Source organism: Ruditapes philippinarum, unplaced genomic scaffold (genome assembly GCF_026571515.1).
Source record: "Ruditapes philippinarum isolate M1 unplaced genomic scaffold, ASM2657151v2 ctg2680_1_1_1_1, whole genome shotgun sequence".
Classification (NCBI taxonomy): Eukaryota; Metazoa; Mollusca; class Bivalvia; order Venerida; family Veneridae; genus Ruditapes; species Ruditapes philippinarum.
Window position 1 is genome coordinate 294,999 of NW_026855094.1, and position 22,346 is coordinate 317,344.

At 32.4% G+C, this 22,346-nt stretch overlaps 1 protein-coding gene across 1 annotated transcript; it reads right to left on the bottom strand.

Annotated features, from left to right (window-relative positions):
- Nucleotides 1-10,831: 10,831 nt before the first annotated feature.
- Nucleotides 10,832-14,932, bottom strand: LOC132742100 (golgin subfamily A member 6-like protein 22). The gene is made up of 2 exons (XM_060730419.1): nt 14,821-14,932; nt 10,832-14,603 (listed from the first exon to the last, which is right to left on the bottom strand). Exons 1-2 carry the CDS (start codon nt 14,930-14,932, stop codon nt 10,837-10,839), a joined length of 3,879 nt encoding a protein of 1,292 aa, XP_060586402.1. The 3' UTR covers nt 10,832-10,836.
- Between the last annotated feature and the right edge of the window lie 7,414 nt (nt 14,933-22,346).

The window sequence follows — 22,346 nt, forward strand, 5'->3', positions numbered from 1 at the left end:
TAGGTACAGGGACCACAATACATTTAGTCCATCTTTCTGGATATATACATTTTGAATACCTGTGGTTAAATAATCTACATAATAAGGTAAAATAATATGTTTTGAATCTATAAAAAGTTCAGGTGTAAGAAGATCATCCCCACTACTTTTGCCTTTTTTAAGAGAAGTAATAGCCCTTTCTATTTCTTCAATTAAAGAATCTACATCTCATTCATCAAAAATATCATCTGATTCCGAATGAATTATATTATCCTCTACATCCCTATCAGTAAAAATATCCTTGTCACCGTACAGATTTATAAAAATGTTCATAAAATTTAACTTTTCATTTCAGTGTGACATAAACTCTTTGATATTATTGTTTTGTTGGCTTTTGAGACTAACGAAGTGTGACATATATTTGTCACACTGAAAACCTCATGTTTAATGATATAATGGCTTGCAGTGAATATTTTGTAATGTGCTTTATTCTTCTTTTTATTCCTTTGTTTTAAACTTCATAATTTTGATTACTCAAGATTTAATAAAGTATATTTTTAGGTTGTGTTATTTATCATTCATTATTATATTGGCTGAATTGTGCTATATCAATTGTGGTATTTAAACTATATTCAAAACAGAAATGAATCACAATATTTTAAGATTGTGGAAAAGTCAAAGTTACTATTTATTCAGACAGGCGCATTACATTGAAGATCGTTTAAGACACCAGTCTTAACACAGAAAAAAGCATATAAATATTTATATAAATTTAGAGCTATCTCGCGTTTATCAATGATGTCAACATCCGATCATGCAATATAATCGGTACATGTACTAGTGAAGACACCTACATATATTCGTCAGTTTTATCTAAAATCTACATTGACATTTCCAATCTGGCTAGGAGACACAAACACATCGTTTGGCGTCAACTAATGAAATAAGTTGAATGTTAGATATGCGGAGCAAATAAGACATTCTGGATAGAGAAAAAATAGTCCTGTTACATATCAGCATGTTACATGGTATTATATTATTGTGTATGCTTAAAGGGACTCCACTGATGTTTAAAAGCCTAAAAACATAAGAATTAAATCTCTTACATAAATGAGCCTGGGCACTTTAAACAGAAATATATGCAAAGACAGTTAAGAAATATACTTTGAAATGAATTAAAAGTCGTATTTTTATGCCTTTCTTAGCCCGATTTGAGTGAAAAGCGTTTAAACGCTTTTCAGTATAGGTCATTTTTTTACAATTTGAATAATTAATCTGGAAGAAACGAAGTGCGCGAATGATCTTAAATTTTGCACAAAGATTAGTGGTCTTAACCTATATCAAATGGCACATTTATCTGGAAAAATATATTTAGTTCCATCATGTCAAAAAATCGCAGTGGAGTCCCTTTAAGACACCAGTTAGACAGCACAGTTTATATTGTGTGTATGAATATTTCCTTAAAACAGACATACTAAAACCAAAAAAATATAATAAACAAGATCTACAAGGAAAGGCGGCGTTCAATAAACACAACCCCATACATGTACGACGCAGCAAAAAGAACCAACGGCAAGTAGCCACAAATGCAGGCCAGGGTACAAGGCAGAGCACGGACAGGAAGATCATTTAAATGATACATAAAAAGAAATAATAGTAACCGACAAGAAATTTAAAGAAACAAATAATTGATTAATAGATAGCCCCACAATGTAAACAGGCATAGGGGAAGGGACTCGAGATTTGGGGAGGGGAGGGGCAAATTAAAAGAACAATATCAGAGGCAAAAGGGAAGATACATACCATAGACGTGAAAACAACAGGGACCCACACAAGTGTCACCATTACAGTATGAAACAGCAAAGACATACATCTGAGGAACGGTCAGCAGCATTAGTACTGCTGGCGAGTTAAAACCGGTTAATGATGCACCAAACATCACCCTTAGTCCCACCATGTTCCTTTAAACGAGACATTGTAAATAAAATTAATCTCCGCCAATCGAAATTTTAAGAATTGTTATGGTTTCAAAAGGTGAAATAAGTAAAACACAGAAATGATCATGTAGATACATATAAAAGTAAATCAAATGACCATAAAAAAGTACTCATTGTCTTTAAGGAAAACAGAGCAACAAGAAAATCACCTATAATGTCCCGAGGAAGTAAGGCAGAAGAAGTTTGCAATAAATCAGCGACTTTTTTCTCTACACACATCTTCGAAATATTATAAAATCCCAACCTAATTGAGACTTTCCTACATTGCTTTGATATCAGCATCATTCAGATACCCATACAACGATAAACAAAGCAACAGTTTAGATACATTTGGTGAAATCTCATTCAGCTCGATTTTCAACATAAAAGTTGTATAAATGTTTGTTACAGGTAAAGCACAATTCTTGAAATTTGATGATAAAACAATCTCTTCGTGCATAAATAAACGTCACAACATAAAAAGTTTAGTACAGATTTAATCAAATCTAAACATAATATGCGACCTTATATCAAGCTGTTTTCGAAAACAATACAATCCAAGATGAATGAATAACTCCTTATGATTAAATCAATTGTGCAAGACATTCTTATAGCTACAACATTCATTTAAGACTAAGTGACAGAGTGCCTCTAGTTGCATGCTGGTTTTCCTGAAGGTGAAGGAAAAGGAAGTGGTTTAGATAATTGTCAGTGACATTGTCAAATGGACAAATAAAGTTTATGTTTCTAAGCTGAGAAAGAGCTCTTGTTGTCTGGGTTGTAACTTGGTAGGTAAATAATGGCATGTACATAAAGCTTGTTAAGCGATTCTTGTATGTGAATCGTTTAATTATAATTATAAATTTCTAAAATCTGAAATACATTTCATATGTTTGGCTTTTCTTAAAGCTCCCTTCGGTGGTATGTTTTAAAGGCCGATAAAAGCAACCCCCGAATGATATCATTTTCATTTCTCAAAAACCTTATATTTTTAGAATCGTGTTACGGTTTCCAAAATGTTACTCATTATCAACATATATATGAACTATCTTTTGCTTAGTTTGCTCTTTGACAATTTGTTCATAACTATGGTGATTAAGTATTGTGTATAAAAGTAAAACTTCTACTTTGTTTAAATTTTGCTACCTATACGACACATAACTGCAAATTTAGTGATACCTTTTTTAGTTACTTTATGTTTAATGTGCTCGAAATCAATTATTAATACATTATTAACGCATGTTTGACAGCCCTAAAGAATAAAAAATGATTTCTGAGGCATAGTGTGTCTTTTATTTGTATTTGACAAGAATAATTGAGCGAAAAAACAACAATAAACGAGCTGTACATCGTTTAGAGAATATCAAGTGTTAACTTCTTTATTCACAATCAATACGAAGTTCATTAATTTGTGGTGACAAATGGCCATTTCATACTTAAACTACATAATATTTATTTATAAATATTCATTGCACAATGACGATTATATTGAACTTTTCACTGTACATGTCCGTGGCTGAGTGGTTAAAGTCGTTGACTTCAAACCACTTGCCCCTCACCGCTGTGGGTTCGAATCCCGACAGGGACTTTGGATTCTTCCATGTGAGGAAGCTATCCAGCTATCTTACGGAACGTCGATAGTTCTACTCAGGTGCCCGTTTGTGCCTGAAATAATGCACGGAAGGGCACCTGAGGACTTCCTCCACCAGTAAAGCTTGAACGTCGCGATATGACCTATACTGTGTCGGTGTGACGTAAAACCAAAAAAAACTTGCATCATAAAGAATAATTATAATAATAACAACTTGTAAAACATAAGTTTTAATTATAAAAAGTAAAAAGTAACTGCTCTTGAAGAAAAAAGAACACACTATTGCAATGTATGTTTATAAGCATAAAAATAAACTGTTTTTTTAAATAAAGCATTCAATTCCGATAAGGATTTCTGAATAAAATTGTTTTGTTTTTTGTCTTTGTATACATCACTTGATTATGGGCACGTGTATTGAAGGCTTTTCGTCCCGGGGGTACCCTGAGGGAAACAGGACAGTCGTGTTGGTAAGAAAACATAATCTTGTAAACAAGCTGTAAAAGTCATTTTCCATTGCAATGGACATTAACATGAAGGTTGCAGTTATGAGGATACAGACCTTGTGTCAGTGTTGTTAATGATATGGGTTGTACCGTTTTTAATTGATGCAAGTAAAGTTTTGTTGGTTTCAGGTGTAACCTGGTTGAAAATCTATTCGCATACGTTACGGCTGAGAGACAGTTATAAGTGTAAATATTTGCTTAAACTATTGTTTATATTGTGATCAAAATTATATCAGAATACTACGGTGGCATAAAAGTGACATTTGCATTAAAAAAATTTTGTTTTTGTTTTTGATACTTATATTTTTTTTTGTTTTTCGTACATTTTTTGTTGTTTTTTTTTGTTTTGCATACATATTTTTTTAGTTTTGCATACATATTTTATTTTAGTTTTGAATACATATTTTTTGTTTGTTTTGCATACATATTTTTTTTAGTTTTGCATACATATTTTATTTTAATTTTGCATACATATTTTATTTTAGTTTTTCGTACATATTTTTTTTAGTTTTGCATACATATTTTATTTAAGTTTTGCAAACATATTTTATTTTAGTTTTTCGTACATATTTTATTTTTGTTTTTGTACATATTTTTACATGACGCCATTTGCAAAGTAGAGGTTTGGATAGTTACGCCATTTGTAAAACACCATTTTCAAACACTTCGCCATCTGTAAATTACAGTACCCCATTTGCAAACGCCATTTGCAAATACCAAAATTTTCATTTTTGGAGGCATCAAAAAAAAAACAAAAAAAAAAAAAACAAACAGTTTTTAGTATATATATAGTCCGCGGTGGCGCAAAGAAAGGTTCTGCATATGGTCTCGATGTGGTTAACGTTTAACTCAAGGTGCATGAAAATCCTTCATGGGGTTTAGGAGATAAGGAGCGGGCATGTAACCCAAGTCACAATTCTTTGACATGTATGTGTGAAGCCGACCTTGAGCCGGCACACCTGGCATATAAGTTCTGCACATTATCTGGATGTGCTAAACAATTGATCCAAGTTTCATAAAAATCCTTTAAAGCTTTAAGCATTTTTTTCTAAACCAGTGGTGTTTAGATATTTTATTGTGCATTAATGAAATACACCAGTCATTTTTAACCACCTCCTTCGCCCCGGGGGAGTGCGGGTTAAAAAAGAATCGTGTTTTGTAGTTTGCGCTGTTACGGGGTAGAAGGCAGGAAGGTTATTATCTGAGTATCTCCTGCAGGACGAATATTGTACCAGAGGTCGGCTTGGCTTAAAGTCAACGCTCCCCGCCCCCCTCCACCCGCCGCTATTCTCAGGGTGTAGGGTTGAGTGGTGCATATTCATGGAATAATAACTGATCACAAATCAACAACCCTTTCAAAATAGACACCAATAAATTATAATAGTATATAATAATAAAAAACAATATTGATGTAAAATACATAATTATCATTTAAGAACTTGGCCGAAAAGGGCCGGCCTTTCGGCCGAAACCAGACTTGCCCGGTCGAAAACGACTAGGCCGATTCCAAAAATGGGCCGAAATATGACAAAACCACTATGCTAATATTGTAACCGTTTTTTATTCTCAACTATGGGCTGTTATGAGATGTGGAGAAGGCTGTTTTGATTGGCTAAAATACGTACGAAAAACAAAAATGAAATATGTACGAAAAACAAAAATAAAATATGTATGCAAAACTAAAAACAATATGTAATCAAAACTAAAATAAAATGTGTAATCAAAACTAAAATAAAATATGTACGAAAAAAAAAGTATCAAAAACTAAACAAAAAATAAATTGCAATTGTCACTTTTATGCCACCGTAGAATACATAGAACGACAGAAATTTGTCAGTTCTTTAGAAATGTTATATGCTATGCATTATTTTTTAAACATGTTTTAGCTAAACATTAATTGAAAAAATCTTATGATCTATGAACTCATTCCCATAACGGGTTTTCAACTATGCATTACTTGAAGACTTTATATTAGCTTTGTAAAACTTGAGAACATGTTATCAACTATGCATTACTTGAATGCATGTCATCAGCTTTACATAATTTGGAGTCACGTTATCAGCTATGCATTACCTTAATACGTGCAATCACTTATGAATTACTTCAAGATACATTATCAGCTTATTAATATTTCTTGGAGACATGTTTTCAGGTATGCATTATTATTGCACATGTTTCAGCTATGCATTTCTTGAAGATTGTTATCAAATTTACAATACTAGTTATCAGCTATGCATAACTTGAAAACTCGTTATCAGCTATACAGAATTACCTGAAATACAGCTATGAATTTCTTGAAGACATATTATCAGCTCTGTATCATCATCTGAAGACATGTAATCAGGTATACATTATCAACAATGCACTACGTGAAAGATGTTATTATCTATTCTTATACGATCAGCATTTGTCTCTATCGAACATAGAAGAACCGAAAGTGTGTGTTATTATGCAATAAATCACTGTTGACGTTTTATATTTAGACCTATGACGTAATAATTATAAACGTGACGTAACCCCTAAAATGTGACGCGCTGAAAATAAGTAGGAAAACATTTATTTGATGATGTCGTGTTTGAATCAAAATAATGTATCAAAATCGACAATTTTATCGCTTAACAAAATCACTGTTTGTCGTTCGGATGCGCATCAAATATCACTCAGGCTACATCCTCGTGCTATTATTATTCCTCGCATCCGAACTCCAAGCAGTGATTTTATTGAGCGATTTCTTAATTAACTACATGAAGACATATCTTTGCGATTCTTGAAGACATGTAATCATCTATGCATTACTTGAAGACATGATATATATTATGAATTATTTGAAGACATTTTATCATTTATGCATTTCTTGAAGACATGTTATCATCTATGCGTTTCTTGAAGACATGTTATCAGCTATGCATTACTTGAAGACATGTTATTATCTATGCATTTTTGAAGACATGTTACCGGTATCAGCTATGCATTAATTGAAGATATGTTATCATTTATGCATTACTTTAGGACAAGTTATCAGCTATGCATTACTTGAAGACATGTTATCAGCTATATATTACTTAAAACCATGTTATAATCAATGCGTTACTTGAATACATGTTATCAGCTATGCATTACGTAAAACATGTTATCAGCTATGCATTTCTTGAAGACATGATATCAGCTATACATTAATTGAAGACATGTTATCAGCTATGTATTACTTGAAGACATGATATCAGCTATGTTTTACTTAATGACATGTTATCAGCTATGCTTTTCTCAAAGACATGTTATCAGCTATGCATTACTTGAAGACATGTTATCAGCTATGTATTACTTGAAGACATGATATCAGCTATGTTTTACTTAATGACATGTTATCAGCTATGCTTTTCTCAAAGACATGATATCAGCTATGCATTACTTGAAGACATGTTATCAGCTATGTATTACTTGAAGACATGTTATCATTTATGCGTTTCTTAAAAACATGTTATAATCTATGCGTTACTTAATGACATGTTATCAGCTATGCTTTTCTCAAAGACATGATATCAGCTATGCATTACTTGAAGACATGTTATCAGCTATGCATTACTTGAAGACATGTTATCATTTATGCGTTTCTTGAAAACATGTTATAATCTATGCGTTACTTAAAGACATGTTATCAGCTATGCTTTACTTGAAATCAAGTTATCAGCTATGTATAACCTGCAGATATGTTATCTGTTACCTGAATTATTGTTATGAGCTAAGCATTACCTTAAGAAATGTTACAAGCACAACATTACGCTAAATCATTTGCATTTTTGAAGATAATCTATCAGTTATGATTAACAAGGACTTGCTGTCAGTTATTCATTACAAGAAGACATGTGCATACATGTAGCTTGATGTCATTTATCACCTAAGCATCACAAAAATAACTGCAAATATTGAAGTTCCTTATTTCATTTTGTTGGTGTTGACTTTTTTCATTTTACTCATAACATATGTGTGTATCTGTTCATGTAAATTTTTTGTGCTTGCACTTAAATACAATTTCCCTTTTCCTCGACTTTAAAATCTCCATGCACATAAACATTACATCATCATGTGTTTCAATCATAAAATAATTTTAACATTTGTAGTTTGTTTTTTGTTCAAAATGATTGCCAGTTTTTGCTTACAATAAAATCCCACATAGCGCAAGTTTGTTAGTTTCCTTTACTCTTTTTACTTTTTTTCTTTTGTGTTTTCCTGTTTTTATTTCTTTGTACTTCTTTTTCTTTCTTAATTACTTTGTACTTTATATTAGCGCCCGTGGCCGAGTGGTTATGGTCGATGACTTAAAACCACTTGCCCCTCACCGCTGTAGGTTCGAGTCATGCAAGGAAGCTATCCAGCTAGCTTACGGAAAGTCGGTGTCGGAAAGACTGAAAAATTCATGTCCGTGCAACTTTGCCTACATTCCATATAAACTTTTAATCAATTTTTTACATTTACAAGCCTATTGTCATTAAATACAATGGCACATATTGAAGGTTTCTTATGTGATTGTAAAATCTTTGGTTTTTGGGCTCATTATAATATGTTATTTTTTGTTATGTTTCGTTTTGTTTTTAAATATGTTAATTTGAATAAAAACCCTTCCATGTACAAGGTCTTTGGTATATTGAAGTAGATTTACCTATATTATTGGCAGATAACACAATTCTTGTCACTTTGTTGTTATTATTACATTTTGGTACACTGTGGTCGTCTCACGTAGTCAATATTTGTACTATAATCAATATCGATGCTATTGGTAAAAGCAGAGAGCATTTCCTTCAACTATGTATCATAGCTGATGGTTATCGTGTGCTGTGTGTTTAGTCGTTTTATTTTTAAAAATAGAAATTAAAGGTACATTATGCCCCAGAAATGCTTAAATAGCTTTATTTTTGGTGCCCAGTTATATTTTTCAAGAAGTTATTCATTTGCCAATTAACGGAACAATGTTTTGCTCCAGTGTTTCTTTGGCAAGTAGTACAACTGTAGTAATTATTTTTTTATGGAAGTTCAAACACTGTTTTACATTTCCCTACTTTTATGACATATTATTTAACATGCATTTCTACTTCCATCATTAGCTGATTGATTTCTAACATGCGCTAAAATTATTATTCAAACTCATGTGAGGGAAAAATGTTTCGTTTTGAGGCATAATGACATCAAAGACACTTCATCAACCTTTATCTTAGTGGTAAAACTTCCCTTGATACACTAGTAACAGAAGGCTTTTGTTACCGACTGCAAACGCTGTTTAAGTCTTTTTTTTTTATAATTTGACGATCAATTTCAAGTTATATATATAGAAAGCAACAAGTAGATTATAGCTTGTACACTGTCAGATTAAATTCAGGTTTCAAAACACACTTTTACACTTTTTTTAAAATAAGAAGATAAAGTTTCGTCCGAGTATACCGGGTTATTTTTCATTTGGACATGACATTCGTACTCTATAATACTATAAATCAAATGATAAAACAAACACTTCATGTGATGCTAATTATAGATTTATTAAGTATTAATCAAACATGTCAAGAAGCAATATTTATTTTCTTGAAGTAATCGTTGAATCATTCCCGAAAAACTGCCAAAAGTAGAAAACCACAAAGAGCCATACTTAAATGCTATTGTTTTGTGAAATAAATATTGGTTGGCCGTCGGCGTACAATTGCACAACTATTGGTTGGCCGTCTGCGTGCAATTTCACAAATATTAGTTAGCCGTCTGCGTACGATTTCACAAATATTGGTTTGTCGTCTGAGTATAATTTCACAAATATTGGTTACCCGTTGGCTTACAATTTCACAGATATTGATTGGCCATCTGAATTTCACAAATATTGGTTGGCCGTCTGCGTACAATTTCACATATATTGGATGACTGTCTGCGTACAATTACATAAATATTGGTTGACCGTTTGTGTATAAAGAAGCTTTATCATCGTCCGTAGTCCATAGCGTTTGTCAGAATACATTCTAGAAAAATAGATATGAATAAATAAAATAAGATATATATTTGAATTAATAAGAAAGTGTACATATATGTTGAACACAATTTTAAAGATTTTTTTTTATCTCTTTATCAACAATAAACAACTATTCACAGTTAAATATTGTGCAACTTATTCTGGTATATAAATATTATACTGATGATGTATTCTGAACAATGTAAACGATCACAAAATAAAAAGAAGAAGAAACCCAACTGAAACAAATAAGTGAAGGGCAGACACACTTAAAACGAAATCGTATTGTCCCTGATTATATTAAGAAAAGTAAATATTTATTCCAATTGTATACACCATATCTTTACATAATGCCGAAGTTTCAATATGACGGACACATAAGCGGGAAAACACATAAAACAATCATGGCTGCACAATGGTGTGCATAGTGTTAACTATTTTAATATACTGTAAAAATGAAAAGGTATACTTCGAACAAACCATATATCAAATAAAATTATGTTGACATATAAAATGTAATGTAAACAATTTCATAAATATTGATATCCGTACGATAGAGACAGTAAAAATCTAAAATGAAACATTAAAGAAAAACAAGACAGAAAATGTTGAAAGACAGGATTGGTTGAGCCTGATCATGGCGGTTCGTGGAAAAAACAAGCTCCTCGATTACCTGTATTTTCAACTTTAATACAACTGAATTGAAGAAATATATACATATACCTACGTTTTACAATAAAATAATAATAATAATAATAATAATAATAATAGTTATAAACTTTTAAAAACTTACCTTTTTAACGTTTAATAGCCAAGTTCTTCCGTAAGTCCATCTATACGTCTCTTCAAAACCTTCTTCTTTCTCTCCAAAGTTTTTGAAGAGTTCGGATCATCTTCTTTCTTAAGTCTTTTCATTACAATCTCGAGTTTTGCCTTCAATTTTGTCAACCTATCATTTATACTTTCAGTGTCTGAAAACCCATCAGATTCATCTAATTCCTTACGTAAGAAAGAAATTCTTTCATTTAGATGAAGCCTATCTTCTTTCATATCTTTTCTTTCTTTCTTGTCAGTCGTTTGAGAAATCATAATTTCAAGTTTTTCTAAATATTCATTTAAGGACTGTAAACGCGTAGTTATGTCCATTTCTCCAGGTCCAGAATTTCTGCTTTTTGACTTTGTCTTAAGTTTATTTTCGAGAATAAATTTCTTTTTCTTTTGCATGCCAAGTTTATCTTTTGTGTTTGAAATTCTATTATCAATCTTTTTATGTTTCTTTTTGGCTTTCTCTATCTTGGTTAAGACATTTCGTGAAGATTTCTCCTTTTCCTGTTTTCCAATTTGTTTGCTGTCATCATTCACAGCGGAAGTAGAAGAGTCTCCTGAACTGCCTCCATTTGTTTTGGACTTTTCTTTCAAGTTGTTGTTTAAGCGATATTCATTTTCTTTTTTGTCAGTTCCATCTTTCCTCTTTTGTTCCCTGAGTTCCTTTACAGTGTTTTCTATCGTGTTTTCGTCTTTGTCATATTTTTCTCGTTTTTCTATCTCATTAATCTTCTTTTTTATTCCTTGTGCTTCATCTTGTGATGACTTTCTTTCCTGCTCACTTTTTGCTGTTAAGATTTGTTCATTTAATCTTCTATTCAGACGTTGAATTTTATCGTTATCAGTGTCGTCCTTGTCTTCAAGAGTAGGTAAGTCTTTCATTTGGCGTATGTTATTTTTTATTTTTTCCGCTTTTTCCTTTAAATCATTCACTTTATTCTTATTTTGAGTCTCGACAATTTTGTTTTGTACTTCTTTCAGTCCCAGTTGTAGTTGCTTAATCTCCATCTCATTGTTGCCTTCCTCATTTCTATTTTCATCTTTACGAATATTTCCATTCACTTGGTTAATTCTTCTCTGAATGATCTCTTTCTTCACAAATAGCTTTCTTTCATTTGATCTATCTCTTGTTTTAGACTGCTTCTTTTTAATAAGTTCGTGCTTACTTCGAAGGATATCTAGGCGTTTTCGTTTAGATTGTCCGTTTCGGTTTTTATCTTCATCGCCTTCCTTTTGTCGTCCTTGTATTTTAACAATCTTATCATTGAAGTTATCTGCTTTATCTTGTAAAGTTTTTTGTTCTCGTTCATTTTTTGCTTTTAATACTTTCTGTTTTTCCTCATTAATGGCATTCTTAGTTTTAAGTAAAGGTAAACCTTTGAAACGACGTATTTTGTTTCTTAATTTTTCTACCCTCTCTTTTAATTCATCCTTAGTTTTCTTATTGCTGGTTGTACTAATTGTTTCGAGTATTGCTTTCAATTCTGCTTTCAGTAGCTCAATGACATGATTATTGTCTTTTATAGAATTTTCTTTCTTATCTTTTTTGTTGTCCTCCTTTTTGTTTTCTGTATCTTTATTTCCTGTCAATCGATCTATTCTTTTCAGAACGACCTCTTTCTTCCCTTGTAATTGCTTGGCAACTGATTTACTCTCTGTCTTAGACAAGTTCTTTTTAATTGTATTTAGTTTACTACGAAGAATGTCAAGACGTTTGTTCTCAGTTTGTACGTTTCTGTCTACCTCGCCATTTTCACTTTGTCGTTCTTGTATCTTATTGATCTTATCCTTGATCCTTTCTGCTTCATCCTGTAATAATTTCTTCTCACGTTCATTCCTTGTGTTTGAAATTTGTTGTTTTAAGTCTTTAAATTCCCTTATCAAACGTTCGAGTTTGTCCTCTTTAATGACTTCCTTATCTACAAGCGGAGGTAAGCCCTTTAAACGGCGTATTTTGTTAGTAAGTTTATCTGCTTTTTCTTTTAATTCATCTTTAGTTTTCTTATTGCTGGTTCTACCAATTGTTTCGAGTATTGCTTTTAATTCTGCTTTTAGTACCTTAATTTTATCAGTATTTTCTTTTTCTTCATTTTTTTCTTTCTTGTCAATTTTGCTTGTCTCCTTATTTTTCTTCTTTTTATCTTTAGATTTATTTCCTGTCAATCGGTATATTCTTTTCAGAATAATCTCTTTCTTCTCTTGTAATTGCTTGGCAACTGATTTACTCTCTGTCTTAGAAAGTTTCTTTTCAATTGTATTTAGTTTACTACGAAGAATGCTAAGACGCTCCTCCTCAGTTCGTCCGTTTCTGTCTTCGTCACCTTCATTTTGTCGTTCTTGTATCTTATTGATCTTATCCTTGATCCTTTCTGCTTCATCCTGTAATAATTTCTTCTCCCGTTCATTCCTTGTGTTTGAAATTTGTTGTTTTAAGTCTTTAAATTCCCTTATCAAACGTTCGAGTTTGTCCTCTTTAATGACTTCCTTATTCTCAAGCGGGGGTAAGCCCTTTAAACGGCGTATTTTGTTAGTAAGTTGCTCTGCCTTTTCTTTTAATTCATCTTTAGTTTTCGTATTGCTGGTTCTACTAATTGTTTCGAGTATTGCTTTCAATTCTGCTTTTAGTACCTTAATTTTATCAGTATTTTCTTTTTCTTCACTTTTTTCTTTCTTGTTAGATTTGCTTGTCTCCTTATTTTTCTTCTTTTTATCTTTAGATTTATCTCCTGTCAATTGGTATATTCTTTTCAGAATAATATCTTTCTTCTCTTGTAATTGCTTTGCAACTGATTTACTCTCTGTATTAGAAAGTTTCTTTTCAATTGTATTTAGTTTACTACGAAGAATGCCAAGACGCTCCTCCTCAGTTCGTCCGTTTCTGTCTTCGTCATCTTCATTTTGTCGTTCTTGTATTTTATTGATCTTATCCTTGATCCTTTCTGCTTCATCCTGTAATAATTTCTTCTCACGTTCATTCCTTGTGTTTGAAATTTGTTGTTTTATGTCTTTAAATTCCCTTATCAATCGTTCGAGTTTGTCCTCTTTAATGACTTCCTTATCTACAAGCGGGGGTAAGCCCTTTAAACGGCGTATTTTGTTAGTAAGTTTATCTGCTTTTTCTTTTAATTCATCTTTAGTTTTCTTATTGCTGGTTCTACTAATTGCTTCGAGTATTGCTTTCAATTCTGCTTTTAGTACCTTAATTTTATTATTATTTTCTTCTTCTTCACTTTTTTCTTTCTTGTCATTTTCGCTTTTCTCCTTCTTCTTCTCTGTATCTTTATTTCCTGTTAATCGATTTATTCTTTTAATAATGATCTCTTTCTTCTCTTGTAATTGCTTCGCAACTGATTTTCTCTGTGTCTCAGAAAGGTTCTTTTCAATTGTATTTAGTTTACTACGAAGAATGCTAAGACGCTCCTCCTCAGTTCGTCCGTTTCTGTCTTCGTCATCTTCATTTTGTCGTTCTTGTATCTTATTTATCTTATCCTTGATCTTTTCTGCTTCATCCTGTAATAATTTCTTCTCCCGTTCATTCCTTGTGTTTGAAATTTGTTGTTTTAAGTCTTTAAATTCTCTTATCAAACGTTCGAGTTTGTCCTCTTTAATGACTTCCTTATTTTCAAGCGGCGGCAAGCCTTTTAAACGGCGTATTTTGTTAGTAAGTTGCTCTGCCTTTTCTTTTAATTCATCTTTAGTTTTCGTATTGCTGGTTCTACTAATTGCTTCGATTATTGCTTTCAATTCTGCTTTTAGTACCTTAATTTTATTATTATTTCTTCTTCTTCACTTTTTTCTTTCTTGTCATTTTCGCTTTTCTCCTTATTTTTCTTCTTTTATCTTTATTTCCTGTTAATCGATTTATATTCTTTTAAGAATAATCTCTTTCTTCTCTTGTAATTGCTTGGCAACTGATTTACTCTCTGCCTCAGAAAGTTCTTTTCAATTGTATTTAGTTTCTACGAAGAATATCAAGACGCTCCTCCTCAGTTCGTCCGTTTCTGTCTTCGTCATCTTCATTTTGTCGTTCTTGTATCTTATTTATCTTATCCTTGATTGATCCTTTCTGCTTCATCCTGTAATAATTTCTTCTCACGTTCATTCCTTGTGTTTGAAATTTGTTGTTTTAAGTCTTTAAATTCCCTTATCAAACGTTCGAGTTTGTCCTCTTTAATGACTTCCTTATTCTCAAGCGGGGGTAAGCCCTTTAAACGGCGTATTTTGTTAGTAAGTTGCTCTGCCTTTTCTTTTAATTCATCTTTAGTTTTCTTATTGCTGGTTCTACTAATTGCTTCGATTATTGCTTTCAACTCTGCTTTTAGTACCTTAATTTTATTATTATTTTCTTCTTCTTCACTTTTTTCTTTCTTGTCATTTTCGCTTTTCTCCTTCTTCTTCTCTGTATCTTTATTTCCTGTTAATCGATTTATTCTTTTAAGAATGATCTCTTTCTTCTCTTGTAATTGCTTGGCAACCGAGTTACTCTCTGTCCTAGAAAGGTTCTTTTTAATTGTATTTAGTTTTCTACGAAGAATATCAAGACGCTCCTCCTCAGTTCGTCCGTTTCTGTCTTCGTCATCTTCATTTTGTCGTTCTTGTATCTTATTTATCTTATCCTTGATCCTTTCTGCTTCATCCTGTAATAATTTCTTCTCCCGTTCATTCCTTGTGTTTGAAATTTGTTGTTTTAAGTCTTTAAATTCCCTTATCAAACGTTCGAGTTTGTCCTCTTTAATGACTTCCTTATTCTCAAGCGGGGGTAAGCCCTTTAAACGGCGTATTTTGTTAGTAAGTTGCTCTGCCTTTTCTTTTAATTCATCTTTAGTTTTCGTATTGCTGGTTCTACTAATTGTTTCGAGTATTGCTTTCAATTCTGCTTTTAGTAATTTAATTTTAGTATTATTTTCTTCTTCTTCATTTTTTTCTTTCTTGTCAATTTTGCTTGTCTCCTTATTTTTCTTCTTTTTATCTTTAGATTTATTTCCTGTCAATTGGTATATTCTTTTCAAAATAATCTCTTTCTTCTCTTGTAATTGCTTGGCAACTGATTTACTCTCTGTCTTAGAAAGGTTCTTTTCAATTGTATTCAGTTTACTACGAAGTATGCCAAGACGCTCCTCCTCAGTTCGTCCGTTTCTGTCTTCGTCATTTTCATTTTGTCGTTCTTGTATCTTATTGATCTTATCCTTGATCTTTTCTGCTTCATCCTGTAATAATTTCTTCTCACGTTCATTCCTTGTGTTTGAAATTTGTTGTTTTATGTCTTTAAATTCCCTTATCAATCGTTCGAGTTTGTCCTCTTTAATGACTTCCTTATTCTACAAGCGGGGGTAAGCCCTTTAAACGGCGTATTTTGTTAGTAAGTTTATCTGCTTTTTCTTTTAATTCATCTTTAGTTTTCTTATTGCTGGTTCTACTAATTGCTTCGAGTATTGCTTTCAATTCTGCTTTTAGTACCTTAATTTTATTATTATTTTCTTCTTCTTCACTTTTTTCTTTCTTGTCATTTTCGCTTTTCTCCTTCTTCTTCTCTGTATCTTTATTTCCTGTTAATCGATTTATTCTTTTAAGAATGATCTCTTTCTTCTCTTGTAATTGCTTGGCAACCGAGTTACTCTCTGTCCTAGAAAGGTTCTTTTTAATTGTATTTAGTTTTCTACGAAGAATATCAAGACGCTCCTCCTCAGTTCGTCCGTTTCTGTCTTCGTCATCTTCATTTTGTCGTTCTTGTATCTTATTATCTTATCCTTGATCCTTTCTGCTTCATCCTGTAATAATTTCTTCTTCCCGTTCATTCCTTGTGTTTGAAATTTGTTGTTTTAAGTCTTTAAATTCCCTTATCAAACGTTCGAGTTTGTCCTCTTTAATGACTTCCTTATTCTCAAGCGGGGGTAAGCCCTTTAAACGGCGTATTTTGTTAGTAAGTTTATCTGCCTTTTCTTTTAATTCATCTTTAGTTTTCGTATTGCTGGTTCTACTAATTGCTTCGATTATTGCTTTCAATTCTGCTTTTAGTACCTTAATTTTATTATTATTTTCTTCTTCTTCACTTTTTTCTTTCTTGTCATTTTCGCTTTTTTCCTTCTTCTTCTCTGTATCTTTATTTCCTGTTAATCGATTTATTCTTTTAATAATGATCTCTTTCTTCTCTTGTAATTGCTTCGCAACTGATTTTCTCTGTGTCCTCAGAAAGGTTCTTTTTCAATTGTATTTAGTTTTACTACGAAGAATGCTAAGACGCTCCTCCTCAGTTCGTCCGTTTCTGTCTTCGTCATCTTCATTTGTCGTTCTTGTATCTTATTTATCTTATCCTTGATCCTGTCTGCTTCATCCTGTAATAATTTCTTCTCCCGTTCATTCCTAGTGTTTGAAATTTGTTGTTTTAAGTCTTTAAATTCTCTTATCAATTTCTGTTCTTTCTCTTCTTTTGACTTCTAGCTTCGTGTCAGTATTTGAATGTTTCTTCTTTTTAAGCTTTTCAATTTTTTTCCCTGTCTTACTAGATCTTTCCTGGTCATTAGATTTTAAAAACTTCTTTTTCAATTGTTGCTTTCGTTTCCTAAGCGTTTCTAAGCGTTCTGTTCTTTTTTGTACGTTGTTCACAGATATGGGTCTAACCGGAGACTTATTATATATTTTGTCTTTCTTAATCAGATTAATGTTATCATTTTCCTTCATATTCTTCTCAGAATTTGATGTTTTCTCTTTACTTATTTGTGAAATAAAATTTACAACATGACCGTTGCAACAACTTTCCCGCATAGGATTGTAAACTTTGGTACCACAACATGCAGTAAGGTCCCCGTGTTTTCTAAACTTTGTTTTTCCGTCACAACAAACATACAGTGATGGATTGTAACTGTTTGAGTTACAACACCGAGTTGTTTCCCCTGAAACTTTCAATTGTACAAATGCATTACAACATATTTCATTTTGACTATAATATGTCTCAGAAGTACCACAGCAAGAATCGGCAGATGGTGTTGTTTTTAAGACTATGTTTCCATTGCAACACATAGAAAGGGAAGGATCATATGGCAATCCTGAACAACAACCTGTCTTAGAAGAATACTGCATTTGTCCACAACACGATGTATTCATGTGTCTAGAAAATATAATATTTTCACAGCAAATCTTTTCCGTTGAATCGAAAATTTCTTTTCCACAACACAAAACTTTGTTAACGTCAACAGAGTCTGGTATGATTCTCACTTTTCCGTCGCAGCACTTTTCTCTTCTAAGATTGTATGAATTTGCTCCACAACATGACATGTCTGCATTAGATCTTTTTTCATGTAACTCGCCTTCGCAACAAATGTGTGTTTTCATGTTAAAAACTTCATCACCACAACACTGAGAAGCATATCCGTAGATAAGTCGCCGTCTTTTTGTCTTACAGCATATTTGGTTTTTAACATTAAACACACGCTTATCGCAGCATGCTGAAGGTGAAGACTTTAAGATCTTATTTGGGCGTCCATCACAACAGGCTTTCTTTGAAAGATCTATTTGTTTCTGTCCACAACAACACGAATTTTCTCCATATTTTAGGATCATAATGTTGCCGTTACAGCAAATAGATGTTTTTTCGTTGAACCGTGGTACAATTATGTCCTTAGAATTGCATTTAAAGCAGTTGCTTTCAAACGTTGAACTGCCACAACATTTAGTTGTGAGTCCAGATTTTTGTCTAAGCTTGTTATCACAGCAAATATTTTGTGACGGATCAAAGACATTTTTGCCACAGCATTTTGTACTTTGTCCGGATATTGCTGGCATTATTTCTCCCTTGCAGCATATCGAATGCTTATAGTCAAACGATTGGCCTCGGCAACATCTTGTGTTGTATCCATTGTACCTGAATTGCACATTTCCGTTGCAACAAATATATTCATTGACATCATAGGGATCCCCTCCACAAAAGTGACCTAAGCAAGCAATAAAAATAAGGCTAATTATAAACAGGACATGTATAAAATCAAACAACAAAAAGTACCAATTTTTTCTACATAGATGACAAAAAACATGGCAAAAATTAATAAAACCTATTTCTGCATAAGTGGTTTAAACGGTAAAATGTATTCAAAATAAACTATTATAACTTAAAGGAGTCAATCGAGAGCAATGTAAACAAATAATAATAAATAATTGGATGAAAATCGCAGCCTTAGTTAAGTGAGGTAAAAAGGGAAGTGCAACACCTTTGACGTCCTAAGCATCGCCTTTGTTTATAGTCAATACTCACAATAAAAGTAAGCATATTATTTGATATTACATCAAAAACGGATATTTGAAAATATTATTAATCTGTTTCTATTTTATTTACCTTCTTTGCATTGGCTGAAGAACTTCAATTGAATGGCGCTGACAACATCAGATAAATCATTATGATCATTAACAACAAAAACATTTTCGTCTTTTGGTGTTGATGCTATTTCATACAATTCTGATATGTCTGCTACATCAATTCCGACTGCAATTATTTGTATTCCAGATGATTTTGCTTTGTAAGCTTGCGCAGCTGTATATGTTGAGTTAATCGATTCACCATCAGTTATAACGATAGCAACATTTTGTACATTATTTCTGTCCCCTGATGATGCTTTAAACACATTAGTGTAAAGGTTTTTAAGTGCCTGACCTGTCTTTGTTGATCCTGAACGGATAGGTAGGTCGGAAATGTGTTCAATCATATCGCTACGCGTTTTGTACTTATTAAGTAGAAACTCATTAAAAACCTTATGCGTAAAAACAGTTAAAGCAAAGCGAACATTTCCAGATTCTACATCAGCTGTCATGATAATGTTTTCTGTCAATGACCATAACATTTCGAAATGAAACTCCGACATTACAATACTTTCAGAAGAATCTATCACTAAAGCAACATCTACTCTTCCATTGTTACAACATTCCATTGAAGTTGACTGAACTTTACCATCACAGCATGCTTCCGTCGACGGATTATAAAGCATGGTGTCTCCACAACATGATGCCCTTCCTGCCTCAGTGATCTGGATAATGTTACCACTGCAACACACGGCATACATTTCGTCAAATAGGCCATTTACACCACAGCAGGTTCTTGCAGTCGGACTTGTTATGACAACTAGTTCTTCATTACAGCATACATAAGCATGTGGATCATATTTAATATTTCCGCATAACACTGAAAAAGAAAGCCAAAAACAAGATGTTAAAAATACATAAGAATTGGTTTAATATCCCCCATTCTATTTGTATTGCATTTCAATTTAAATGAATGTTATCATAAAGAAATGCAATTTCGTATTTACTTTAAATAAATCAAATAAAAAATGGTACATAACAGGGTCATTTTTTTGACTACCGCTCATGAACATAGACCTGTGTTTTAGTTAAGACAGAAGTCATTTTTAAATAAAATACATGAATACTTACACATTTCTGGAGTATCTGAAGTAAAAATTGAAAATAATTGCTTAACAACAATATATGAAAAGCATGTTTTATAAACAAAGCATGAGCAGAAAATATTCTTTACATGTTCATTAAAAGCAATATTTTTCCATTATATTGTTGCTTATAAGCAGGTGTCAAGGTAATGCAAAATTGAACCAAAATAAATACAGGCTAATTAAAAATGGAACAATTCTGATGGGGTATGTACCTGTACAATCCTCTATGAATTTTTCCTTGATGATATCTTCTAAAGAAAATAGTTCACTGAAGTCTGCTACATTAAAAACATTTTCAGATGTAGGTTCAGATGCCATCTGATTAAGTTCGTATGTATCCGTCAAAGCAACTCCAATAACAATAACGTGAACGCCGCTCTCTTTAAGCTTAGCTGATTGAATTACCGTGTCTGTATTATTGTTAGATTTGCCATCTGTGATAATTACCGCAATATTTGGTGCATCTAAACGATCGCCTTTGTTCGTCTTAAAAACAGTTGTGTACAGATTCTGAAGAGCAGCCCCAGTATTTGTACCTCCTTGTGGAAATGATGTTGACTGAATATAGTTTATCATTTCTGTCCTTGTTTGATATGTATTTAAAAAGAAGTAGTTTAAAACATCGTGTGTGAATACAGATAATGCAACTTGTACATTATTTGTGTCAACGTCTGCCAGATTAATAAGATGTTTAATGAAATCTACCAAATTAATGACGTCAGTCGAATAGTCATGAACACTTTCCGAAAAGTCCACAGCAAAGGCAACATCGATCTTTCTGCTGGTGCAATCTGAAAAGAATGGATTCAGTTAATAAGAATGTGCAAACTGAATCATAAATAGGTAATTGGATCAATTAATTTTAAGATCTGCTTTTGATCAGTTATAAAGTTAAAATACTAACGGCAACAAAGACTTTTGTCCCAAGGAGGCCTCTCTATAATTGAACCCTCGCAGCAAGTATTCAGAGAAGCATCTATTACAGAATGTCCGCAGCAACAGGAATGTGTGAAGAGTTTTTGCTGAATAACTCCATTACAGCACAATTCCGTTTCTTCATCAAAACTTAGTATAACCCCTTCTTGTGAACATTGGTTACAACGGGTATCGTAACTATACCTCCCACAACATGAAGTAGTTCCTATACCATGCATTGGCTGCACTGTGCCTTCACAGCAGACTTGCGTGATGCTATTAAAGAATGCCCCAGATCCACAACATTCCATTGATATACTTATTACATTCCCACCGCAACATTTTTCCATCAATGGATTGTATAAAGAAGAACTTCCGCAACATGAGGTTTGTCCAGCATAGGCAATCGGAACTACATTTTCGTCGCAACAAACGGCAGAGGAATCATCGAAGAGATGAGAACCACAACAACTCCTAGAGTTTTGATCTTTAACGATTAATAAAGTCCCACCGCAACAAACATGGACATGTGGGTCGTACTGTAAGACCCCACAATATACTGGAAATAATAAAATGTTATGTACATATTTAATTTATAATTTTGTAAGTGAAATAGTTTTCAAATATTTCAGTTAAATAATGGAATCTAATTTGGCTTGATTAATATAAACTGTTATTACATATGAAAATGTTTACATTTTAATGTCAAAAATATATTATGGTACGCTTTTATCATGTGTTTTTGTAACAAACAGGTAAAAAAAGGTTTCGTGCCCTATAATTGAACCTAAAATGGAAAACAAACTTACACAAATCCGGCGTATCTGAAAATAAAGAAAAAAATCTAATTATAAGGGACAATTAACATCTTAGTTATTCTAAAATGATATTCACATTGAACAATAAACTTATTAGTGTATGAGTGTTTAATTGTGTTTGTATCTGTTTAAGAAAAATCTACAATTATAGTTAGTCTGTCAAAAAAATGAAAGAGATTTCAATTTTTACCTGTACAATGTTCGACGAACATTTCTTCTATATCACCAATTATTGAACTTAAATGGAAAAAGTCATCCACATTGAAAACATTCAAATGACTTGGAGGGGAAGCTATAACATTCAGTTCGGATATATCCGTTA